Raw genomic sequence first — 26,998 nt, forward strand, 5'->3', positions numbered from 1 at the left:
CGTGTCCCTTGAATAGAAAAATATTTTTTAAATCAAGTCTGAAATATTTTTGGTAGTTTATTCTTGAACTTTGGCAGACATCTAGACTAAACTGCTTGTAAAGCCACCCCATAAGAGTCCCGTTCATATTATAATAATAATATTCATATTATAATAATTTGGGGGGGTGGGGGGAGCATAGATATGTTGGGAAGCATGCTGGCATTGGCTGCTGGTGATTGGCTGACAGCTGAAGATCGGAGGAAATGGACCTGATGGCGGCTGGCTGTTTTGTGCAATGCCCTCTCTGCTTTCTCCTTCTCCCTTCGATCTGTCTAACTCCAGACTCTCACAAAGCCGTAGTTGTTAGTCACTTTCCTCCCTCCCGTTTCAGATGTGGTCATTTCAAAGCTTTCTCTTCCATTATATCAGTTGTAGTGAAAGCTGTTAAAAATCACTGAAGAAAGCAGAACCAAATGGAGAATTGTGAATGATATAATATTGTATAAAATGTGCTTCTAATTGAAGGTAGTAATTATGTAATGGAAGCGTGTATATGAAAGGACAATGTCCATGTACCATTTTCTATTCTTGTGGTTAACTATACATTTTGATTTAAACATGTTGCTCTACTTCTAGTATAAGTTAATGACCATCATTAATCTGTGCATGCATGTGTGTGTGTGTGTGTGTGTGTGTGTGTGTGTGTGTGTGTTGAGAAACAGACTCAGATAAGCAGCTAGCGACATGAATGGCCTGTCTTTCAAGGGCACAAACGGATGTCTGAAGAAAAACAGACAGCTTTTGTATAAATCTGTCTTTTCTCATTTAATGCAGGGGTGCATCCATTAAAACCTGTTTCTGTGATACAATATTATCATGTTGTCTCATGTCATATATATTGATCAAATTGTTATTTGTATTCAAAAAGCTATGTGTGTATGCATGACTAACCCAAAAATGTTACCACATGGAACAAGAGTGAGAAGAGTGTAAAGATAATTTCCCCACGTGTGGACGAATAAAGTGGATTTAATCTTTAAAATTATAGCGGGCAAGACACCCCCCCCCCATCAGCAAGGCCAAGGATAGTTTGGAAACACTAATTGCGTAATTTTTTTCACTCATTTGTTGTTCTGTGTGACCAATGCTTGATAATCTAAAAGTAGAAGGTTTTTCACTGTGACAGACTTTTCATGCTGAAATGATTTAATGCGTTGAAGACGTCTCGATAAGAACTGCGCAAATCTGCAGTAAAACAATGTCTCTTTGCGTTTAGGTTACAAGTATGGTAAGTATTTATTCTTTTGGATTTTTGGTACTTATCCTGCTTTATTTGTGGACTGCCTCATCCTTCAGCTGCTAGTCTGACAGTTTCGCTCTTGCCATAGTGACACGATAGCTGTTACCCAGTGTCTTCTTGGTTTTGTCTTCTTTGTGTCATCATAGTGTTATCACACTGCTGCCTGACTCTGCTCCACAAGCATCTTTTGCCAGCATGTGTACCTTTTAGCTTCTGCCACCGGTGAATCTGCATGGGGTTTTTTTTTAGTGTGAGTGAGCTGCTTATATGTGCTCCACTGTTTACACCAACAGCAGGATGGTTCTGAATTTAAATGAGTTTGTTAAAGGGAATTAACACATGACTGCATGTACAACTATATACAATGTGTTGTGCACTTGCAGAGGGGTTTGGAGTTATTCCAACAATGAAACACGGCCATTTACAATAAATGTGGATATATCTTGATCATTTCAAAAACCTCTGTTTGGTGTTAAAACCCTTGGAGTTGTGAAAGACACTTAAACAAGTGGGATTTGTGTCCTTCGTTTTAACTTGAAAATTCTTCACAATGTTGAAGACTTTTGACATTCAGCCTTGATCAAAGTGCTGCTGAATTAGTTTTGTAACTATTGCAGCCGTAGATTAGTCAACAACAAACTTTTCATTTAAGTGCATACCTTTACCAACCATTGTATATTGGAATTCACCTGGGATTGTTTGGCACATTCCTTTTAAAAGCTTAACATTTGTAAATACTATTAAATGGCAATGTAAATGCGTCTTCCTTTAACCTGCTTGCTGTTGCTGTTGTGAGAGGTCAGCGGTGCTTTTAATGTGTTGTTAGGAGTCTGGTAGTTGCTGCCTCCCCCTCACCCTTCTGTGTGATTGCTAAGCCTTTTGTGACTGCTGTTAAAGGACCAAGCAGTGAAGGACAAAGCCCTGCAGAGCATGGCCTCCATGTCCTCTGCTCAGATCGTCTCTGCCACGGCGATTCACAACAAGCTCGGACTGCCAGGCATCCCTCGTCCAGCCTTCCCTGGAGCAGGGGTAAGACCCCGGTTGGCGCCACGCTGTTCATCCGTCCCGTCCGGATTCACCAAACAGCCATGTGACCAACCACGCAGACAACTAGGACACAACCCAATACATTTACTGGTCAAAATGAATGGTATTCAAGTTAAATACTGACTGTTTTTGTGTTCTTTGTTGTCTGTTCATGTATTCAGTTATGGCAGGGTATGATATCGACTGGTCAACCGGGATCCTCACAAGAGTAAGGAGCACACTTTGGTGGCAGAAAAACGAGAGGATGAGCTCTCTTTGAGCAACACATTCAATACAATGTGCTGTGGAAGTGGGTTTTTTTCTAATCACTCTTTATCTGTTTCAGTATTAAGCCTTTTGCCCAGCAACCCTATCCCATCCAGCCAGCAGTCACAACACCTATTTCAAGTGAGAATTTAACAACACGCTTCCTACTAGTGTGAGCTTGGGTCCGAAAAAATCACCAACCTAAAGTCTTCCCTCTATATTCTGTTTGGGACAACACTGCACACAGTGAAACGTGCCAGCATTTCCCCCCCTTTTCCTGTGGCTTGTCTCATTTGATAAAACTCATTTCAAAACCTCTACTTTGTTACAACTGATGGTTTGTCTTGCTATAAAACAAATATTTTGATAAGGAGAAGACATGTGTCCCTGGGACACGAGCTTTAAATACTTATTACTTAATACAAAAAAAACCCCATCAAAGCTACCATTTTCCGCTACATAATATTGGGGAAAAAAGTATCTTCCATTCAACAAAAATATTCACAATTTATCCATTTCTCCACTTAAATTTCCAACCTGGAAATCGCTATTATGTTTTAAGTCCGACAAGAGTTTTCATCACGAGACTCACCTGCACGATTCAACCTTATTAAAATCAACCAGACAGAGAGCGAGGAGTTAGTCTTACATTATCGCTATGCCTCTGAAAAAGATGCAAAAGTTGCTTTCTTGAATAAAAAACAATCAAAAATTAATGAAGACTGATGTTAGTGTGGATATTGCGGATAAAGACACAGAACAAGCCAAGCAAAAACTGACAAAATCCAAACATTTGCACCTCAATGGATGGATATGTTAAGAATCCTCATTTTTCCAGTTTGATGTGTATTTATTATTGTAACTAATGAACTTTCTATATGTTTTAATATTATAATAACAATAGCTGGAGTTTCACATCAACCAATTATGTTGTAGCCAAATGAACGCATCCATGCTGTGCTGTAAAACAACCTATAGACTGGATGGGTCTTTTATTGTTGTAGGTTATGAGCCCACTGCGGTTCCAGCTCCCACGGCACCAGCGTGGCAGGGCCGCTCCATCGGGACATCCAAACTCCGACTGGTGGAGTTCTCCGCCTTCCTGGAGCAGCAGAGAGACCCGGACACAGTGAGTGAAACGTCACTGTAGCGTCCTGTCCTCTATGAATAAACTGGAACATTTTGAGAGGAGGCTGGTTTGTCGACACACAGTATGACAGTATAACACAACTCCAATCTTACTTTCAGCTAATGCTTAACATGGTTGCCTTAACGTTGAAGCCCACGTGTTGGAGGGGCAGCTCCCTCCCCGAGCTTTTAAAGTGCATAGCCACATGACAGGGTTTCATTCAGCGCTACCTGAAAATCAAGAGGTACTCTCTCTGAGTCACCGATCTCTTTCTGCTTTCAAGCAGCAGGGGACTGAAGCTTAACAAACCATAATTTCATCTATGATTTGTCTTTAATGCAGGAATATGTAGCCTAGGAACTATTCATCCACCATTAGCCTTTGAGTAAATGATTTCACTGTGTGGTTTTACAAACCGTAAGACGTCTGCCTCAGTCACAGCGTTCTTACCTGTGATAAAGTCACAACTGAAGGTTTATATGACACTGTGTTTTAAGTGTTTTAATGCAAATGAGTTAATCGGTTTTAATTTCAATAAATTTTTGTGTGAATGACTTTTCGGAAATTTAATTTGTAATTCTGTCTAAGGATACAGTGTGTTTCTAATACTGTGTCTCAACTGTTTTCAGTACAACAAGCACCTATTTGTACATATCGGACAGACAAATCACTCCTACAGTGACGCCCTGCTGGAGTCGGTCGACATTCGCCAGATTTATGACAAATTCCCAGAAAAAAAAGGAGGACTGAAGGAGCTGTATGGAAAAGGTCCCCAGAATTCTTTCTTTCTTATAAAATTCTGGGTGAGTATGATTCGTCAGTCACATTAATGAGTAATAGTATCATGTAGCTGTGTTGATTGTATGGTCTATGTTCTTAATATCATTGTGACCTTAAGCGCATTGTGACTCCTGCAGCATCTGTCTGTCCAGGTTCCTCTTTAGTGAATGAGTGTAATAAAGTCCACAGAGAAGATTGCTCTCTTCATGTTTACAGAATGCTCTTTGCTGCATTTGGACTTGCATAGCAGGAGAGCTTTTGATCAAAGCACCCACTAATTCAATGTAATGTCTCCAAACAATGGAGTGACCTTGTTGGACTCCTAATGGCTGTTTAAACATTGCATGTATTTCCTCCCTGATGCAAAATGCTAACTAGCGGCAGCCAACAAAGTAGGGTCGTATGCACTCGGACCAAGTCCCCTCAAATTCCTTTTGAAGTTACCGGCCAATCTAAATTTCAAATGAAAGACAGAATCTGCACAACAATGAACGTAGAACTGCTTTGCTTAATGAATGAGGAGAATGTTGTAGGAGGATGTCTTCTCTTTTTTGCGTCCATAATGAACAGGATGTTTGAGGGCATAGAAAGGCTGCCCTCCAGGAGGAGACCCGCTCAACCTTGTAAATGGCTCTTTTAGCGTAGCTTCATTTAATCCTCTTTACAATCTTCTTTCTGATACGGACACATTACCATGACAGACGTGTGGCTGAGATATTCTAATCTCAACTTGAATGCATAATCTTGACAGCTCTATCCAGACAAATTCTGATTTGCGAAGTTCAAATTTAAATTTTTTTAGCCTTGATGTTTATACCAAATTCTAAATTCCTCTAAAAGCACAGACACGTGTCTCACTTCCACACTAAACGTGTAATACGGTGATCAATAGAATGCACTCAGCTGTTACATGCAGGTTAAACAGAAACCCGTCAATGCTTGTGTATTCAGATTGCAGCTGCTTTGTAAGACAAATTTAATTTTGATGATGTTCTAATTTTTTTTAACAGACTGACAATGTTTAGCAGACAGTGGTTCTTTTTGTTTGTTTGTGTACGCAGAACCTTAAACACAACTAAGACTCTCATTCTGACGCTGTCTTGTGATTGGTTCCCAGGCTGACTTGAACTGCAACATTCAAGACGATAGTGGATCTTTTTACGGAGTCACTAGTCAGTATGAGAGCTCAGAGAATATGACCATCACATGCTCCACGAAGGTCTGCTCCTTTGGCAAGCAGGTGGTTGAAAAAGTGGAGGTATGAACTCCATCCTGTGAATCCAAACAGTTCCTGTTGCGTATGTCCTCTTTCCTCGCGTTGCTTTTGTTTCTTACCGTCTCTCTCTTCCATCCTCAGACTGAATACGCGCGTTTTGAGAATGGACGCTTTGTCTACAGGATAAGCCGGTCTCCCATGTGTGAATACATGATCAACTTCATCCATAAGCTAAAACACCTGCCAGAGAAATACATGATGAACAGCGTGCTGGAGAACTTCACCATCTTACTGGTAATCACGTCATTGACGGGTGTGTGTGTGTGTGTGTATGCGTGTGTGTGTGATATCCCTCTGTAGGACTCTCATTGTCTGTGCTGTTGTGGTGTGTTCATGGCTCCAGCTGCAACAAAACGAAGTGTGTGAGGTTGACCGGGCTTTGAGATGAGTTCCTCTCACTCGTCCTGCATTGCTGTCATTCCACAGGGGATGAAACTCTGTGTGAGGAGCCTCATTATCTGCAGGGGAAAGGAGAGGATAAGAGGGGGGCAGGGACCCCTGTTATTAACCATCAGTCAGGGCTTTAAAGGGTCATTCGTCACTGCAGGAAAGCACAAATCGAGTGAAAACACAGGCGGAGGCTCGTGTATGCAGAGTGTGGATGCAAAATGACAAGCAGGTCTGAGAGCGTCTTCAGGCCAAAGTAATCAAGACCTCGGTCTCGTTTTTAAGCAGAAGTGTTTCTCAGAAACCTTTAAAAAAATAACTGGTCGAATCAGTCTTCCTGTTTAAAGACATCTTAGGATGTTCTAAAATAAAGAACCTCTTCATGTTCCTGTTTTTTTATGATTGTTTGTTTTTTGTATTCCAGTTCGGAGCACAAATAACAAATAATTATTTGAGTACCATAATTGTACTGTTTGATTCTGGGTTCGATGTCCAGAGCAGCAGCTTAAGCAGACAGTTTGGGTTTTTTTTAAATCACTGTGTGTTTACTGTCACATGGTTAAGCATATTTTAGACTGTTGGTTGTTAATTAATATGAATTAAGATTAAGTTTGTTTTTACACATTTCTATTTTCTGATTTATGTATTTTTTAAAACGTATATTGGCCTTACACATTTATTTCATTCAGTATCTCTTCAGCGCCTCAGTGAGTTGACAATGAGAAACCACAAGGTCTTGTTCTTTTGTCCACGTTTTTGTATTTTCAGTACATTATTTCAACTTCTTTTCACTCTTTTCAAGCGATAAGTACTTCTTTACCAGAGAGCAACCATCTCTTCTCTTCCAGGTGGTGACAAACAGGGACACCCAGGAGACCCTGCTATGTATGGCGTGTGTGTTCGAAGTTTCGAACAGCGAGCACGGCGCCCAGCATCACATCTACAGACTGGTGAAGGAATGAGAGGCTCCAGGCTCCTTCCCTCTCAACCTTCTCCTTTCATAGACTTATCAACCTCAAAACAAGTGGCAGTGCCTCTACCTGAACGTCACACTTACAATGCTTTTTGCTCACACTATTGGGTGAAGTCAGCTGTTTAAAGATTTGTGTTTGTTATATGACTGCAGCTGTGGTTTGCGGTACAGTTGTTATATGTTTAAATATGGGAATTCTTGTTTAAAATATGTTACGTTGGACTTTGTTGGGTATAACCATGGCCATTCAACAATAATTTGCTAAATTTATTTGGTAAATGGAGTTATGTGTGTTGTGTCTTTCTACTCTGTAATGTAGACTGAGAAAAGGAACCATGACAACCGTTTCTATCAGCGGCCTGACGTGGTGTGTGCAACTTGTTTGAGTGTTTTGTAAGTCTATAGTTCAGAATTTTATCAGCATACATACTGTCGATCTCCAGACACAGCAAATAGACTTTCCAAAGAAACAAAACTAACAGAACACTACAAAGCAATTTGGAAGCAAGTGGTCTTGAAGATTGCGGTTACACCTCAGTGTCCAATGTTATTTATCCCCGTTGAAGCACTCCAAGTCTTAGACACTAACAGAATGAATGCACTGTGAAAATACTTCAGACGTCAAACATCAGCTCTATAAATGCAGGAAGTCTTGATAACCTGCAATCAAGTCTCCTCTCTGACAGCTGATGCTTAAAATGACTCAATTTCTCACCTTATCCAAAAGCACTTTGTTCCCTTTTCTGGACCTACTTTAGTGATGTTTCCTGGTAGATCAGTGGTTTTAGGACATCTTTACACTGTATATCACCTTTAAACAGCAGATCTCCTTTAGTATGCTGTTGCTTTGCTCCCCTGACAGACTTCGAGAACACCATTCCCCTCTGGGACCACGGTGAAAATCTCCAAGCCAAGCGTTGATGCCTTCACGCTATGTTCACATGTTTCTGTGGCCTAAACCAGTCCCCAGCCTTAAAGGATTCTAGCTGCGTAAACCCCTTAGAGATGCCACTAAAACTGTGATCTGTACATGGGAAGACTCTTTATATCTTTATATTGTGTAGGAAATTCACAATATTATCTGCCAAAGTGTGGATTAACAGTGCCTTAAAATATCCTCTAGCATCACCTGTTGCTTTGCTTTAAGTCAAAAATCTGTTTTGAATGAAACAAGGAAAAGAAGCGAACCACTTCTTACGTATTCACATCAGACAATCATGTTTCTAATGATTGGTACATTCCTAGAAGTACAGTTGTGTTTTTAAATGGCCGTACATTTATGTCAGATTCAGTCAAATTACTGGTGATATTTTTCTCTATTCTGTAAAATATTCCTGAGACATCAGCCTTTTTCAAAGAGTGTAGACTGGATGCCTTTCCTGATGTAGAAGACCAAAAATACAGATATACAGTGAAATCTTTTGTTATGTCCTGCATGGTAGCGTGGAAGTGCCTTTAGTTTAAGAATCCCAGCTTCAAAAAGATCAAACAAATTGAAAAAAAATGATTGTTGCCAGACCAAAAAAAAAAAAAAAAAAAGAGGAAATGCAAGTGAAACCAGTCACCACATTGCCTTTTTAGAAAACTGTAATGTCAGCAGGGGAAAGCAGGCTTCTGGTCAATATTAAGACGTGTTGTAGTCATTATTTACATTTTGAATCAATTTGAAACAAAAAAAAAAAGGACCCGCTGATAGTATACAGAAGAAGCACTGCAGTAGTCTGCTCCGTGCACACTTGCAGGTTCAAGTGTTTAATTTTGTTTGTTTTTTGTTGTTGTTTTTTTTTAATAAAAGAGGGTTTCCTCTTTCCCAGACTGCACGGTCGCACAATAAAAACACCGAAGAACGCATCACCCTTCACACACTGTTACCATTAATGATGCGGGTGTGATGTCATGAATTATCTTTTACAACAAAATGAACATTTATTTAACTGATTCTGACGTGGTGACATCTGGCATTGTTTCCAGAACCTGTTTGGGAAGCTGCATCAGAAACACTTTTTGCTAATGAGGACGAGACCGTAGAGCTTAGTATTTTTCACCGTTCGGACCACAGCTACTTAAACATTTATTGTTTCTTACAAAAGAATATTACTCTTTAAGTATTTTATCTGAAGAAGCTCTATATCTTTGCGGACTGTCTTGGGTGGATGCAGATAAGTTTCAATCATTCAGTGTTTTGCCACAGTCCTACAGACACTGGAGTTTTTTTCTTCTGTTTACCCTGTGTATCTGTTCACATTAATGATTACTAGCTGTTCTTGTTTACTTATTGTATTTGTATACAGTCGTACTTTGTTTTGTGATGACATCGTCTGTATATTGCAAATAGATAATAATGACGTTGCTGCTGCACTGCTGGTACATTTTGACATGTCATTTCAACACTAGTGCAGCGAAACTGATGCCTTCAGTTGCACGAATGTCTGGTGGACCATTTGAAGAAGAAATGGGACACACACAAAAAAAAAAAAAAATCATCTTCGTTGAGGAATCATGTTTCAAACATATCAGCAGTTTAGCTCTTGTTAATTGTAATTCTGTCAGAGTAGGTACTGGTACCTTTATGTTTAATGACCATTTTCACATGGTGGCTTTAAAGTGCTTTTCCACATGGCTCACATGTTGTTATCATTCACACATTTGGTTTTCGTGTGCAGACCTGTTTTTTGTTTTTTTTTTTGTTTTTTTGTGAAAAGGTGCTTTGTATAAAATGAAATCTTAGCTTTTCTTGGTACAGATGTGATATCTTTTCCTAATCATGACAGTAAAAAGTATTGGAGTAAAAGGGGAGAAGCTCTGCATCGTTTCTGTGTTCTGCGTATGGTCTTGTCTTTGCTCCGTAACATTACGCCTTCTTGATAACAGTAGATATTTTGTAGCTTTCTAGATACTTTCCATGTATGCCATATTGAAGTTTAATAAAACTGAATAAATGCTGCCTCATTTTCCTTTCACTTCAAAATTTTGCGTTTTTTTTGTGCTGATATTTGACTTTCCCCACAGAAGGCAGCGTCCAATTTATGAGGCACCAATTATTTGAATGTTGATCTGTACAAAAGCTCCTATCAAGAGCAGACTGGGCCTTTCACATGCTTTAGATTTAATGTATTTCACTCTGGCTACAGAAATCTTCACCTGAGGAAGCTCTAGTTTAAAGAAAAGTAATGTCTTAAAATTATAAAATTGTAGATAAGACCCGTTTATGGAAAACATTTTAATTGATTGTAAGTAGTTTGAAAAGAAATCTTGTCATTTAAGTCTTCAAATCTTAAAATACTGTCAGTACAGACGCGACATGTAAAGTAGCTCACCCCCGAATGTCTTACAGGAAACCTCAATTCAATAAAAGTCATTTAAGAGCCCAAGAAAAAAGTGAATATATTTGAATCGTATTGCGCCACCGTGTGGTCACCGTGAAGGCTGCACATATGACTGATTCACACAGGTTCTTGCTCTACTTTCCAAACATGAACCGCAAACCTCACATTTCTCCTTACGACAACTGAGTCGCATACAAGAACAAATTTCTCTGGTTCTAGTCATGACTAGAAGCATCTAGTCATGTATAAAATGACCTGGGATTTATGCACAAAACTCGCCCTCATCTCTGAAGCCATACATTTAGATTGATGTCCATCATGTTCTTGTCGTCTTTAGAGAAACGCGCCTCCTGCTGGCCACATGCATGTACTGCATCAGCGACCAGCCAATAAATTATCATTCATTTCTGAAAACAGTTAAAACAATTTGTCCTCAAAACAGAAGAGTACAAAGCCAGATTATCTAAGATCATTAGTGAAAATGTAGGAGGTAATTCCTGTGCGGTCTGTATTTACTATTACTTTGCAATAAGTTGAGTATTTCCTTCTTTCTGGTTTAAATATAGTCATCATTTGAAATAATTACACACAACCAGTGGCTTCGGCAAACAGGAAGACTTTAGGATAGACTTTAAAATGTGACCCTAATATCATAGAGATGACTGCATGATTTCTGTTAAATCAGATAATTAAATCTCAGAGTAACAATAAACTATATTTTCATGCTAACATTGTCAAATCCTCCAGAGAATTAGCTCTGATGGACTCTCTCAGAAGTGACATGTTGGCATAAAATTTCACTTTATGAATTAGGAAGAACCAGAGGAGGAAGAAGACGAGAATGTGGAGGAGGAATATGGTAAAACATGGAACAACTTAATTTTGTTACCTGTGTAAGTCCGAGCTGTCTCACAAACACAACAGGGATACACAATGTGCTTTTCTAACTTTTATTTTGAAAGATGTGCATTTTAAACATTTATGAAGAACACAAAGTCAGACCTTGTCCTCTTTTTAAGCATTCCTTGTATCGAAAGCACGCTGAACAGCATTGTGCAGCTATAACATTTGAACATTGAAGGGGTTTATTAATTGTAGGCTTGTAGCGCCACCGTGCCGCCTACAAATAATTAATTTAATTAATTTGACTTAATTAATGTCATTTTATCTTCTTCCAGGTGATTTTTCATTATCAGCATCTAATTAATTTGATCAATAACGAGAGCATCGATAATATCGTGGTTCCATCAAACATCATTATAAATCTTATGTAATGACACCTGCAGCCTCTTGGAGGCGCGCTTCCTTTACCTGGCCGCGGGACCGAGCACTGAGAGATGTGATCAATAAACGTCACGTACGCGTGTAGGGATTAGGGGTCATCAGGTTATCAGACGTCCATGATGGCGTCGGAGGACACACAGACTCCAGTTTACGCGTGCCGGGAGGACGAGATCGTCGTCGGCGCGTAAGAGCGCACAACCTGTGCACTTTTACGCGCAGACCCAAACTCACAGCACGGCCTCATCGGAACTGCGTCTCAGCAGTCCTCCTGTATGATCGACAAATAGAGAAGTTTCTAGAAGCTTTTATCAAACAAAACCGACTTTGAGTCGCGTCGGGAGAGAAACGGAGGAACGTGAAGTTTGTTTTAATGAAAAGCGACGCATCTTTGAACCAACGAGGTTCCCGGAGCGCAGAGGAGCGACTGGAGCTCAGCAGACCTGTGTTACCAAGGGCATAGCGAGGCCTCCCACCAGTGGCATTGCACCTGAGAAACGGGTAACGGACAGGGTTATAGGGTCAAGGAAGCATCGAATTATGAAGAAAAGCGTTCAGAAAGTTGGGGAGAATCAAGAGGAACCAGGCAGCACACTGAGAAGCGTCATCTGCAGAGAATGTGGAAACAGGCTCATGTCGTGATTTCTCTTAGCATTCCACAGCAGATTCAGAGGACTGCAGAGATGGATGACAGGATTGAGAGGTGCGAGTTAAAGATGCGTCTCGACAGAATAAAAACAAAATACGGGATTGATTATATACAGGACATACCTTCTATTGACACGTCTCAGGAGGGTCTCTTCCTGAGACCTTTACCGGGTTTAAGGAGTACGCACGGCGATGTGAGGACGCGCTTAGACTGCAAGGGGAGCTGTGGAAGCAGGAAGCCTCATTATGGTGCAGATGCAGGAGGAGCTGGAGCGTCGCTGGACGCAAGGGAGGTCAGACACGGAGCAGGACGCACGACCGATTTGAAAGAGGAGCTGAGAAAAAGCAGGTAGATGTGAGGTCATACATCGGTCTGCATCTCAACGTGGACCTAGACGCTATTAAAACGATCTAAAGCTGACTCAAGACTGCTGTCCGGCAATGGAGGAGGACATCTGAGACTTTCTGGAGGAAGTCAACAGAGGAAAGGAAAACCATCGGAGAGGTTTGGCACAAACTGACGTGTGAACTGAAGTTCCAATCATGACCCACGCAAGTCACCCAGTGTGTGAGGCTCTGGTTCTGTATTCACCCTCAGAGACCTTCTCTCACCTTTCTCAGTAAATTCACGAGTGGGAAAAAAAAACCTAGTCTGAGATTTGATATACTGTTTACACATTATGTCAGAAAATATTGTCTATTGTAGTGATATATTATTCCTTATATATTCGTTATATATTTTATACCATCCTTATCAAACTGCTTAAGAGCTACTGCAGGTCGTTTATCATAAAGTGATTGATATTAAAATAAAGAAGAGAAAAACAGACAAGTTTATTTGTGACTGATGTTTGTAAGGAGGGTACATTGACCTGATGGCAGCCCAGCCTTCAGTCTGAGTTACATCCTCCTCCGGTCAAGACCCAGAATCTGCTTATCTTGTAAAGAATATCTAACATTTATTAATTTAATAATTTGCTGTAGCTGCTCATCCTGTGGAGGAAGGCTGAATCCTGACCCAGATGAGTTGGGCAGGAGGTAGGGCTCAGGTAGGGTTCCGCCCTTTTGGGCATTTATATGCCCCTAAAATATTCTAATCTAATACGGATTATGATAATGTTGATTTTGCACCTACCTGCACCTGTGGCGATTTTAAGTTTGCAGGACTATTTAGCTGGTTAGAAAAACATGACACTGTTAATATATTCAGGTTTTCTAAGTCTCAGTCATGTGAAAGAAAAGTCACCTTGTCATGTTGATTCTGTTAAAATACGCTATTCTTCATGAAGCCAAAGTAAATTCCTTGCATGTTATGAAAAGAAATGAATGTCTTTTAATGGCAGAACCTGCCAGCGCTCTCTAATCCCTGGAATGTGTGACTTTGTGTTCGCCGGAGCCTTTGTTCACCTCACAGCCATCTTCTCTGAAGTCACTAATGGAGGTATTGACTCCTGAGCCAGGGTTTCAATGCCAGTGCAGAGCTGTGAGCCGCTCAGAGACACTGCGCCTGTTGTTAACAGACTGGAGTCACCACTTTGTGCTAATTAAACACCATTATGCCAGCAGAAGACGTGTTAATCCTGTTGGGCCAGGTGCTGACCCTGGGACCTTGACTGTGGGACACTCAACAACCTATTTCAGAACATCTCATGGCCTGTCATCTCCAGTAGGGGTGGGCGTAACCCAGATCTGTCACAAACAGGTTGGTTACCTTCCAGTAATCAAAAGCTAAATCACAGTGAGTGGTATGACGGAGCGGAGGATAGTTTCAAGCATCTCGTTCATCATTCATCGTTTTTTATTTTTATATTAAATATATTGTTTAATTTAACACATGAAATACTTATCAATAAAGTCATTCCAGGTCTCTTTTTACACACACACACACACACACACACACACACACACACACACACACACACACACACACACACACACACACACACACACACACACACACACACACACACACACACACACACACACACACACACACACACACACACACACACACACTCACACACACACACACACAATAACTGGGACAATTTACAGAGGGAATTCTGTTATCATGCTTTGTTATTTCTGTTATTTCTTCTTTATTATTTAATTTTCTTATCTCATATTATTTCCAGGAATGGTCGGCTGAGCATAACAAATACACCTGAACCCATTCTTCCTAATGTTGACATGCTATTTGTGAGATAAAAACAGATGACACGTGTTTGCACCTATATTACAATTTACTGTGGGAAATGCCATAAATTACAACTTCTGAATGTTCCCTTTACTTTTTTAATAGAATTTCTACTATAGGATTCAGCCCATGCTAGACCAAACATTTCCTCATTTGGTTTCACACAGACGGGTACACGGAATGCTGAAAGTTTATCTCACAAAGGCAGCAGATGGTGGGTTTCGGTTTGGGTTGAATAAAGTATAAGGTTTCATGCCTGCCTGTCTCTGCCTGTGACATATTAAATTAGAAGACAGCACAGCCTGTCTTTAAACAGCTGGTAAAAGAGGAAGTAACAGGCAAAAAGCCAAACCATTTTAGGATTCCTATGAATATGCTACTCAGTTTCTGAAATTTTTTGCCTGACATGGGTCTTGAACCATCCACCCCCCGGTGCCCCGGTACAGAAGGGCAGAGATGTCCCACAGCAGAGCTGATAATCAATGCATCATGAATTAAAGCTGTTCAGTTGCATCTCTGTGCTGATTCATAGGCAGTGCAGAATGACACTATGGTCAGGCCGGTGGTTGTTCTTTTCATGTCATGATGTTGGAAGATATTTGACTTTTGAATGGAAGGTGTGAATGTTTATTTTATTTAAATAAACCTTAACCAAGCCATGATGATCTATACATGATATCACATGTCTGAAACACACTTAAGATTGATGAATATCCTCATGAAGACAACATTTAGCATAATGTGACAGGTAAATGATATATCTTATATATTATAAGAAGAAGATTATTATATTATATTACATTATATAATATTATAATTATTTGGGGCACACCAGGAAGGAGCTGCCCGCCACTCTATGTCCCATTCCATGCCCCTTGTGTGTGTGTGTGTGTGTGTGTGTGTGTGTGTGTGTGTGTGTGTGTGTGTGCTACAGGGGCCTGTACACACTAATATGTATGCATGTCTTTGATAGAAGAATTACTAACTAGAGTGTGCTCTTAATTTCCCTTCGAGGATTGACTAGTATACAAAATTAAAAATTAAAAACATTTTACAGAAGGGGTATGACTGGACTTCAGAGCCTCTGTCCTTGAACACACATGCAGCACGGTTACACACTCGCTATCCACATTCACTGATCATACTGATAAATGTTAAAGTGGATTTTCAGTTCTTTACTGCTCTTCGTGAGGGGAATGAAGCAACGGGTGAAACACTCTCTGTAGTTTATCTTACTTGCACATTATCTGTCATCCACTCATTCTCTTGTTTGTCACAACGTGCTGAAAGTCCTACAGATGTGGGAAAAGCTTTATGTGATCAGTTACAAGTAGAAAATTAAAGATGACTCATGCATCACACTGAGCATTTCCTATATTTAGTTTTATAACCTCTCACATCAAATTGGTGAAGTAAACTGTCTCTGCCATTATTGAAGTTACATGAATCATTTTACAAGATTATTTTTGTCTTAGTATCATTCAGCATTATTAATCTTCATTTTTTAAAATTAACTTAAGCATGTTACCCAGATGTGTAATATAGTTAATTGTTATTGTGAATTATGAGTTATTTACAATAATGCTATATGTGTAAACTTCCTAACAATCCACAAAATACATAAAGAGAGATTTCCCACCCAATTCTGATCAGTTCACCCTTTACGAGACTAGGTGTTTAACATTGAAAACCAATCCAAGTTGTTGTTGGTAAGATATTTCAGTTTGGACAAACCCGGCCCCATCCTCAATGGAAAACTCAGGATCAGATTTTATCTGCCTTCTGCTTTCTCTCGCACACAATGGCTGCTGTCCTGTTGCCAGGTGACACAGACAGTCATATCCTATGAGTGTTTAATCATAACCGCCAAAGCAAAACAACAGGAAACACATCTGACAGCCTCATGCTTCTGGTGATAGGAAATAATGTCTGCAAACAGTGTTTGGAGTTCCTGATGGATAAAGTAAGTGACTGCCGAGGATGGACCAGATGTAACACCACCAGACCAATACTGTCAGTTGTAACTGATAATACCGCAGGTGTGGGATTGATATGCAAGAGGTATCTGATACTACAAATAAAATAAATAAGACCCATAACAGAATGTAATGTAACGTGACAATGAAACTGTTTCAACATACTGTCATCCACTGGTTCTAGATAAGTAACACCATATCTCACCGATAGTCGCAGAGGATTAAGGGCTCAAAGGATGAGGAACTCCCTAACCTTGAACATTCACCATTATGTGAGCATTATAAATGAAAAGTGATAAAGTGAAGATCTCCAAGTTAGACAAATAACTTCCTGCATCTAACGATGAGATGTGTGTGTCGACTAATCTGTGGCTTTAGGATTTCTGTGGGGTAAGGAGGCATATAAGAAAAAAGATGGGTTACCTTTGGAACAAAAAATATTAGAATCTTTCTGTAGGTGAGGATCCCCTTTAGGTTTTCAAGCCACTTACCATTTCTGCAAGTTAAATGTACAATAAAGTTAGTATAAGAAAATATACCTGATAGTTTTCATTTATTTTTAAGTATTATTTCTCCTGTATTTGCAAGGTAAAGTATTTGTGAAGCTGAAACTTGCATCACATAGATTTTTGAAGAATAACAATCATGCATCACCTGAACAAGACGTTTTCTTTGCTGCTCGGTCCCTCCATTCATTACTCACCATAACATTGAATACTCAGGGATCAAAAACAGAAAATGCTTTGACATTTTTATTTAATATTACATTTAATTTTAAACAACAATTTCAAGCTTTGCACAAACACTGACCACAACAACCTGTGCTCTGCTTAAGATCTTGACTGCACGAGGAGCAAAATATCACATATCAGATCCAGCCAATGACGAAATACCCAATTACAGAGATTGAAAGAAGTTCAACTGGATATCATGACACTAAGCGGTGATGAAAACTTTTCTCATGAGAAGATAGTCACATTTTTTTCCCGAGGTCTTGCTTTTTTCCTCAATCAAAAAGCACACTTAGTAGTTAGGCCACCCAAGTGAATCAAAAGCAAACGTATCAGTAAAATAACCTGTAAAAAACTAGCAAAGCCGTTAGAGTGCTCAAAGAAAGGTACAATAACAAACAAAAATAATAAAGTTAATATTAAAGTGTTTTACTCATTTATTTCAAAGTGAAAAATAAATTCATTTGGTCAAGTAAAAAACAAATTGTAAATAATTGTGAAAACGTCTTTTCACCCGCCTGATGTCCCTCATGTTTGATTCTCTACAGTCAACCAGGTTCTCGAGGCTCTAAGGCTGCAAAGGAGGTGTCAAGGCAATATGGTTATGGTGCCCCTGGCGCTCCATGCTGCAGCATGCTGGGAGTAGGACTAGACGAGGAAAAGGGCAGAGGCATTGACAGAGGACTGGTGTGTCCTCAGACGGCAGGTGGCGGTACATCAGGATCAGGCTCGTTGCTATAGTGACTGTAGTGACTCCCACTCGGGGGATGATTAGGCAGGATGTCCAGTTCATCCACTTGCGGACCGGGGTGCATCACCACCAGCTGGTCCTGGGGGATGTCAGCTGCCGCCGCCGCCAGGTTGGTGATGGACTTGGACTTGACACACTGGAAGTCCACATGGCGGCTCTTACCCTCTTCCTTTTCCCAGGACATGCGGATGAAGGGCCTCTGGACATAGTTGTAAATGACCTCTGGGCGACCTCCCGGTCGCTTTTTGACCTTCTCTTTATACGTGGGGTAACCTGGTGGAGGAACAGTGTGAGATCCAGTCAGTTTAAAAAATACAATCAAACTAAAACAGCATATTAGTTACATTTTGCATCAGAAAATAAAAGTCAGCAGAATTTATAACCGAATTACACTTTTATATATATTGCCTTTTCTTCTACATTTTTGTCCATTCATAAAGCATACAGGACACATGCATAACAATATTTATTGTAATTGTATGTTTTCAATATGACAACATGTCAAAAATATTTGTTTTTGGGTCACTATTTCAAAAGTTATTTCAAAATCAGACACAGATCACCCTTGATGAAAGACGTATCCACTTCCATAATCAGCTAACACTTATTGATTATCAAGATGAAATAATCCACCGCCAAACACCTCTGAAGATGTTTTTTAGTAAATCAAACTGTGCTTGATGTCTTCCTGTTCATTTCCAACTGCTTCATAGCTGCGGAGTCATTCCCGTATCCTCACCCACTACATTATTCATGCTTCATTCCTTCGCCAACACGATGCTTGCATTTCTTTTGCTGGAGAGACAGACTAACTGGTGCCTTTTTAATTGATGTTAGCGGCTTTGCTTGGTCATTCCTGTGTGTTTCTGCTTTGCCTGTCTGAAGAACAGCTGTTTCGTTAAGGCCATTGCTGCTGCTACACAATCTTCTTATCATAATATTCTGCTCCATCTATGTGCTCTGCTGTTAACATAACGTCTAATGCGTTTTGGTGTCTCTCTTCTCACTCTCTGTCCCCCAGCATTTCTTCTGACAAACATTTCACTAAAAGCTTATTTCAATAAGAAGAGATTAATCAATACTTTTTATCTTACCTTCAATGCCAAGTCTTATTTTCTTTAATCCTCTCTCCTTCAAAACGGATTTGGCCACATCACGGTTCTCAATATACTTAAAAAATCTGTAGAGCTTTGTACTGTAGATGACTGCAAAAGAAACAAAGGGAACATTTTTTTAAACCAGATCTCTCTCATGAATGAGCAGACCTGTGTGTTTTCTCCATAAGTTAGTGTGTACTCACTCTGTGAATACTCTTCTCCCATTTGTGGAGGATATTCTTCATCCCAGTCAACCACATCATCATCGGTGAGGACTACAATGTGACATTCCCTCTCTCCACTCTGGGCACTCGCCACCATTAAAGGCAAAACCATTTCCTCCAGGTAAAACTCAAATTGTCGCCGAGCTCCATCGTTGGATAGCTCGTGCATCAGGGCACCTTTAACAGGAGATATTAGGGTCATCAACAAAAATATTATATATGTAGACAAAGTGAAATACAATCACATTGTTCATGCTGGTGGTGGTTTGGATAAACTGTTTCAATGCACCAGAGGAAACACTCACTGAGGTCTCTGCATTTAATGGTGCTGTAGTCAAAGGAGATGCATAGATAATCACACGCCTCTCGCAATTCAGGGATGGAGATTCCATCAGGACAGCGGATTATCCCAGATTTGTAGTAATCCTGTCAATCAGATGGAAATCACAGAGAAGGAAGTCATTTTGAACGCTGTGTTAACACCTTACCCAACAAAATAAAATGTAAACTAAAGAAATCAAGTGCCTACAGCTTCTACAAAACAAATTATTGAAAATAGCAGCCAGATGGACAGAACATTAACAGCTGTGAGGGTGTTAACAATAAAATAAAGTGTATGACAGCTGTCTGTCTGTGGTGATGGAGTTGTCTTTTATCCCCCTCGTGTACACAAAACACACAGCAGAGTGCCATCAGACTTGCACATTATATTCCAGGACAACAAGAGCAACCTCTCCGGAATTAGTGCACTCACCCACTCACCGTATCACAAAGTAAAATTAATTTTCCTGTTATTTTATTGAATAACAGTTGTACCATAGACATAGATTGTTAGGCCCGGCACCTAATTAAATATAGAAACCCACAACAGCCCAGCCATAAATCTCCTCTTTATGAGAGTGATATGAATGATTCTTTGAGGCACTAAACTGCGGGGGGTTGTCCATTCTGAGGGCTGAATGGCATTGAGTTACAATTTGAAATGCTTCTAAACTGAAGTCTACCATCATTAATATAAACAGAAAAATGAAGACAGACTGACCAGAATTGCTCTGAAAACAGTTGAGCTAATGCCTTCAGCCACCTCATACTCTCCCTTCTCATTGGGTCGTGTGAAATTGTGTTCTCTTCCAGATCCAAACATTCTGAAAAAAAGAAGCCTTGGTTTATTATACAAATAAAAAGACAACAGACATAAAAGAATCCACTGTATTTTTATAGGTACATTTATAACTACTTGCACATTACTCACAACTAAAATATGTTCAGATATTGTATCTGTAATGGGTAAGGACAAATAAAAACGACAGTGAACTTTACCTGCCCAACATGGTATTGGGTTGTGCTGTGAAGATGGAAGGATCGACAACAAATCTTGTATTATCAACTATCAGAGTGACTCTTTCTGAGGTCCTGATGTTTCGGCTTCCAACAGTGGCGCTCGCTCCTCCCTCTTTGGGATTTTCGTAGACGAAAACCATTTCTCCAATTCCCAAGCCTTTGAAGGTGCCTTCATTACTGGACAAGCTGCTGTTGCGACTGCTCACTACCCCGCTGCTGCTAGAGCCACTGGGAGAGACTCTCTGAGGTCGTGGGCTACTGGGCCTTGATGATGGGCCACAGTCACGTTCACGGTCTACAGACACACAGCGTCTCATCAAAAACACGTAATGATTTCTTATTGCTATCTGAATGTCATGTAAACACTTTGGTGTGTTACCAATGGTGTGGTTGTTGTTTCATATTCATGATAAACATTCTCACGTAAGATTTGGCTCCCTCAGAGTAATGGTCATCTGCTGATCTAAAATAACTGAGTGGCTGGAAAGAATTCTACTCAGTGTGTCTTTTCAATCCATACAATCATGTTGTCTCTGTCTGAACAAAAGTGCTGTTTTGATCACTTACTGCCATAAAAGTAGACCTGTAAACCTGTCTGAGCTATAAGTTGATTAACACCATACACTATGCTCTGTAACAGCTGATAAGAGCTGTGAAAACTCTGTTCAAGCTGCTGATTTTTTTTTCCTCCTTGAAAACATACCGGTATTGTGTTGACGGGTGGGTGAGGTGATGTTACGGATGCAGGGAGTGAGCTGGCCGTCCCTTTCATGTGAGGAGTCTCTGGAGCGGTCACAAGAGCGGCGGCGGTCACGTGAACGGTCACTGCCTCCACTGGCACCATGCAGGTTCATCTTCCTCTGTTCGACCTCAAAGCAAGACGCTCGGGCCTGGTTGCTATTTGTAAAGACAAAAGCATTCCAAAACTTGTCCCTGGTTCTCAGTTTTCAGTTATTATTTTGCTGTCATACTTATAAAGCTAGACAGATTCACCTATTCCTGCTCTACAGATTGGTGGGCTTTACAGATATTATGAACATTACTCATGAGCACTTACAGACACATGAATTAGAAAGTATAAAAAATAACATATCCCATAGAAATCAGGCTCTATTTCCCTTGAAATTTAATGCAACTGTAACAAACATAAACATCCTCAATGCACCAGAAAATCTGGCGTAGTAGAATAAACACATCAAAGTTTCATGAGAGACAAAGCCACTACAGACAAGAAAAAATTACATTGGTATATCTAGCCTTCTATCATCACAGCCTGCATTATCACAGACACACAACTACAGCTTGGCCTCAAACCAAGCACACAACTCTCAGCTTTTCTTGCATATACAACTGTCGTTTTGTGTCAAAAGAAAATAAAAATCCTGCAGCAATAAACTTTAAACCACTTACACTTAGAGAATAAACAATAACTACGGAACACGCTTTGTCAGCAACTATGTTGTCATTTTATAGAACAGTTATCACTTAAACAATTTGTTGATGTTGAGTTCAACTGTCCGCGGTGCACTGGCGTCACACCCGGAGTTTCCCCAGCCTCATGCCCCAAGACAGCTGGGATAGGCTCCAGCTTGTGTGGACCCACACAAGCGGATGAAGCAGTTAGGGTAAATGAATGAATGAATGAATGAGTTCAACTGTTTTGTAAAGCAATGCCTACCAGATCCACATGATGTTGTGTCATAATAAGGAGGGAAGGACAGGATGGACAAATTCTTCTGTACTGTACTGCTAAATTAACCAAAATAGCATGATGGCATCAATGTGAATCAACTTCATACAAAATGCAACTCATACACCACATCTAGATAACATAAATATATTTGAAGTTCAATTTTTGGCTTCTCCAGTGGTGGTTTAGGATTAATAATATCAGCTAATGCCATGTGAAACTATTACCAATTTGACTATTCTCTTCAGGTCTGACTAATTGTTAGGCTCACCTCGAATGTCTGCAGAGTTTGCGGGGTCGGCTTGTTGATTTTCGATCCCAGTTTTCGGTGTCACTGGAGTTACTATCATATGACTCTAGACTCGCTGCCATCACCCGTACAGAGGGGAGTCCGCTCTGGATCCTTCAGCGTTCATAATCTGGCTAATTGGGAAATCAACAAGTCATGTCGCTTTAGCACCGAGCTAACCAGGAAACGGAAAGCCGTGGTAAACTAACACAATGGTTCACTCTATTGATGGAATGTATGAAACTGAAGGATTACAGTACCGCTGAAGTTCTAGACAAATGTAACACGACAAAACCAACGCTGCTGTTTGTCTGAGTCAGACGATTGTTAGCTCATTGCTATGTTAGCCTATCCAGCTAGCAAACTAGCATCGGCAGAGGTACAACCAAAAAACAGTTAATATACTATTACGGGAAAGTTACGTGAATAGTAAATTGGTTCTCAAAGTACAGACGCAAAGCCCAGAACATTATCAGAAGATATGACAAAGTGAGAAAACGATACGTACCCGGTTTGCTAGTGATTTCCGCTGAATTGTCTAAACCGTACACCACCAGCTAGCCAGCCGTCCCCTTTCAAAACACTCACCCTGATGACGTCAGAGGTAGTGACGCACTACGTAGGGCTTTGACGCGTGACGCACGCAAAGCGGCAAGCCACTACTGTATTACTAAAACACAAACACATTTTAGTTTTTTAAAAAAGCAGGTATGATGAAAAAATAAATATGGTTTGGATGGAAACAATTTCGTTTCAACATCTATTTAAATTACTTTTTTTTGTGTACTTTTTCCTTAGAAGGCAAATGGGATTTGACTGATTGCAAATCTCGCGATATGTACGACGTTCTTTTTCCCATCTATGAAATGAAATGAACGAACGAGCAAACGAACGAATGAATGAATGAAAAGAGGTATACATTATTCCAGTTGAAATGTGAATTGATTGAATAAAGTGTATTTTATATAATTTATGTCAAAGTTTTATTGAAAGAGGCTAAATAGTAGGGTATATGATTAATTCGTCAGGGTATATTCTAATATCAGAAGAAATGTAGTTGTGTCAGACTCAACCCCTGACCCCTGTACTGAGGGGTAATCGTGGAAAGGAGTTATCAGTGAGAAATAACAGAAGTTGTAAGTCAAGCAATTCTTCTCCTCCTCTCAATTCTTAATTGAGAGGAGGAGAAAGTTGCAAATGAAACATCAATTTGTTAAAGACATTATCAGGAGAACAAAAAAACAGGATGTTCTGAACAGAACAGAACATGTATTTTTAGGTGGTAGAGCACAGCATAGCAAATTGAAGTGATGGACATCACAAACGTAGTTAGAATAAAGGTACACAAAATGTGGTTAGTTATATCTAGTGACAAGAGGACAAACAATCTAAAGAAAGTGAACCAATTTAATTACCTCTAATGTATGAGCAGTTTAAAAGTCCAACAAAATAACTTTAGTGCTTGTAAGATTATGAAAAATACTGTATATATAATTGCTAAAGAGGAAGACATATTGACAAAACAAGTTTACTGCTAACTACTGTACTTTATTTCATTTAATACATCGTCTTCATTCTTGAGGAAGGATAAAGGTATTTCTGAGATGTGAGGACATGGAAAACAACAGTGTATTTGAAACATCGCGTACGTATTCCAGTAACAGTGGGGAAAAATATATTTCTGAATGAGGAGCCATGAGTGTGAAGCTAATGGTCTAATACCATTCTACTGATTAGGCTGGGCCAGGATAATTTATGTGAAGCAAAATCAGAAAGAATTAACATGTCACACTAAAATATAGACATTGTTACTAAACAACTGTCAGATTTCTACATGATAATAAAAAAAAAAGAGTGATTTGAGGGATATCAACAAACTTGTAGAAATCAAGAGAAGATGACAACCTGACTCATGCTCAGAGGAGGAAGGTCATTACATTTACTTGCTTAGGTCCAAATTCAAAGCATTTTTCTGTGACTTATTGCACTTTATGCAAATTTATCTCTCCACCACACTGTGGCTTTTTCTCCAGTTCTGACCTCTCTAGTCACCTTTAGCAGGTTTTCATACCTTTCAGGTACAGTGAAAACAATGTAGAGTACTTCCTGATTTTGTGATTCTGAATTTGAACATATCTGTTTAACTGCAGGCGGAGTTCTTTTATAAATTGAAAAAAAAAGTTAATTTGTTTATGCTACAATGGCCACAGAATTTGTCATAGAGAGTCTGAAGCCTTTGCCGTAGGTTTAACCATTTTAAGGTTGCATTAATTATTTAGAATTAGCCTTTAACATCTCCAGAAATAAATGACAACAGCAGTATTACTCAAACACCATCATAATATTTAAAGAGATGAGATCAATGAAAGTTTTAAAAGAAAAAAAAATTCAGTTTGAAGAAAGGGAGGACTTTTGTTTTATGCAAGTGACACAGTACATACAGTACATGTAAGACTACCTTCTTAGTTGGTCCTTTTTGCACATTAAAATATACAAGAAATAATATTTATTCTATTCGGTGAATTTTGACAACGCGTTGTTATTCAGAACAGCAGACTAAGGTGACATCAGCAGTATACTTTTATAGGAGGGACTATTTCTCCCTTATGTTGGCCTGAAATATAACTATTATAGTTGTAATCCTATTACAATACAAAATAACATGAAAGATGATATATTTTGCACTGAGGCAGCAGATTAAAAATGACATTTAAAAATTGCAAAACATTTTTACACACACACACACACACACACACACACACACACACACACACACACACACACACACACACACACACACAATTGTCAGATATCTTCAGATTTTGAGCAGGGTGTCTGTCGAGTTCGATTTTTCAGGTCTACAACTTCTTTGAACCAAGAGCATCCTTTGGGAAAATATTCTTAATATTTCCTGACTGTCCATGTTGTGATTTGGTGCTGGTAACAATAATGTCCTTAAGCCTTTCCTGTAGCCAATCTTGTCTTTCTCCCACTTGTTTGTGTTCCTGAATGTTGTGCATGAGCTGCACTTCACTGATGGTCCTCTTTCTGTAGAAATAAGAAAATATCACAGGGCTGAATTCCATCAATAGTGAAATATTTAGTATAATTGTGATTTACCCATCACATCTTTCTACTTGACAAACAAAAGGCAGAAGTTACCTCAGTGGTTTACCCTGTATGTGGAAACTGGTGAGGAAGAGTATCAGGGCCAATGTTTCCCAGTGCCTCAAAGAAAGCATGATGAATAACTGAAACAAATAAATTAAGGTTAGCAAGTTTTAGAGATCTTTCTTCAAAAAGCCACAATGGTAAGCACAATGTAAAGTTTGTCCTGAGAGAAATTGCTAGATTAGAGTACAGTGATACATAAAAGTGAATAACTGTTATAATTGTTGTAACTGTGAATTAATGTCTTCAGAATTTGAAGTTTGTCACACTAGCTAAAATATTTGAATGTGTTTTGACAGAGTAAAATGCCATGGGTCAAATGTGAGCTGCTCCCTCTGTCATTCTTACCAGAGTTTCTGTCCTATTATCCAGGAAAAAGTACAGCAGGATTCGTTGAGACGGTATCAGCGTGGCAAAGACGTCAACCTTGTTGATCAGACCTTCGTGCTAGAAAAGTTCTCTCCTTTATATAGCCCTCCCCTGGTCATCAATGAACAATTTTCACTGTTGATGCTCATGTCACTTTTCCAATGCATCGATGGGGACAGGCATCTGCATGACACCACCACCACCACCAGTCACTACTAACTCATCTTTCAACACCTCTGCAAAGTGTCCTGTTGTCACACTGTTGTTGAACTTGTTCCATTTTAGTTCTTCATGCTGTATAAGGAGAGTTTTGTTATTATACTTATATACTTGAGTGCATGTGCAAGATATTTCTTAGCACCTTTTCTCTAATGCACAGGATATGATATGATATGATATTTTCATTAAAATGATAATGACTATCAAGATAAATTTATTAGTAATGCAATTATTTTATGGCTGACCTCGTGCATGCGTCTAAAAGTCCCTGAATGAAAATTTGGGCTCACCCAAAGCAAATGAATCATGTAGATTTGGACCAGTGCCACATTTTTCTCATGGAGAAAAATAGGAGGTATCAATATTGAATAAATGCAGAGTGTTTATAGCAGCAGGAGATTAAACCTGCACTCTGGCTGTAATTCATTCAGACTGTGATGCACACATTTCTTGCAATACTAATGGATCTGTCACAGACATCTAGCCTGGAGCAGACTAAAAGAAGAATTAATTAGAATTTAATCCGTGTAACATATTTCTGCATGAATAACCATTACAGTAAAACAGT

General features: G+C 39.5%; 2 protein-coding genes across 7 annotated transcripts in view; one reads left to right on the forward strand and one right to left on the reverse strand.

The window, feature by feature from the left end:
• tead1b (TEA domain family member 1b) overlaps nucleotides 1-10,064 on the forward strand; it is a 40,861-nt gene extending 30,797 nt beyond the window's left edge. For all 5 annotated transcript variants that reach the window (XM_068306238.1, XM_068306160.1, XM_068306320.1 and 2 more), the window contains 9 exons: nucleotides 1,259-1,270; nucleotides 2,180-2,311; nucleotides 2,491-2,537; nucleotides 2,655-2,716; nucleotides 3,580-3,704; nucleotides 4,334-4,507; nucleotides 5,602-5,742; nucleotides 5,842-5,994; nucleotides 6,996-10,064. In XM_068306238.1, the coding sequence (XP_068162339.1) occupies nucleotides 1,259-1,270; nucleotides 2,180-2,311; nucleotides 2,491-2,537; nucleotides 2,655-2,716; nucleotides 3,580-3,704; nucleotides 4,334-4,507; nucleotides 5,602-5,742; nucleotides 5,842-5,994; nucleotides 6,996-7,109 (960 nt within the window). In that variant the 3' untranslated portion in view covers nucleotides 7,110-10,064. The remainder of the gene's footprint in view (nucleotides 1-1,258; nucleotides 1,271-2,179; nucleotides 2,312-2,490; nucleotides 2,538-2,654; nucleotides 2,717-3,579; nucleotides 3,705-4,333; nucleotides 4,508-5,601; nucleotides 5,743-5,841; nucleotides 5,995-6,995) is intronic.
• Nucleotides 10,065-17,293: 7,229 nt separating this feature from the next.
• Nucleotides 17,294-23,265, reverse strand: btbd10b (BTB (POZ) domain containing 10b). 2 transcript variants are annotated; one of them, XM_068321474.1, is made up of 9 exons: nucleotides 23,180-23,265; nucleotides 22,654-22,805; nucleotides 21,396-21,589; nucleotides 20,672-20,987; nucleotides 20,394-20,496; nucleotides 19,657-19,777; nucleotides 19,331-19,528; nucleotides 19,125-19,235; nucleotides 17,294-18,303 (listed from the first exon to the last, which is right to left on the reverse strand). In XM_068321474.1, exons 2-9 carry the CDS (start codon nucleotides 22,752-22,754, stop codon nucleotides 17,975-17,977), a joined length of 1,473 nt encoding a protein of 490 aa, XP_068177575.1. In that variant the 5' UTR covers nucleotides 22,755-22,805; nucleotides 23,180-23,265; the 3' UTR covers nucleotides 17,294-17,974. The 2 variants fall into 2 exon arrangements, with proteins under 2 accessions (XP_068177575.1, XP_068177576.1); XM_068321475.1 differs by lacking the exon at nucleotides 22,654-22,805.
• Between the last annotated feature and the right edge of the window lie 3,733 nt (nucleotides 23,266-26,998).

Source organism: Antennarius striatus, chromosome 1 (assembly GCF_040054535.1).
Source record: "Antennarius striatus isolate MH-2024 chromosome 1, ASM4005453v1, whole genome shotgun sequence".
Lineage (NCBI taxonomy): Eukaryota > Metazoa > Chordata > Actinopteri > Lophiiformes > Antennariidae > Antennarius > Antennarius striatus.

Coding starts and splice junctions, on each gene's coding strand:
- btbd10b (XM_068321474.1), bottom strand. CDS start 22,754: ATGGCAGCGAGTCTAGAGTCATATGATAGTAACTCCAGTGACACCGAA. Junction 21,590..22,653: donor AAACTCTGCAGACATTCGAG/GTGAGCCTAACA, acceptor CTTTACAAATAG/CAACCAGGCCCGAGCGTCTT. Junction 19,529..19,656: donor CATTAAATGCAGAGACCTCA/GTGAGTGTTTCC, acceptor CTCCTGTTAAAG/GTGCCCTGATGCACGAGCTA.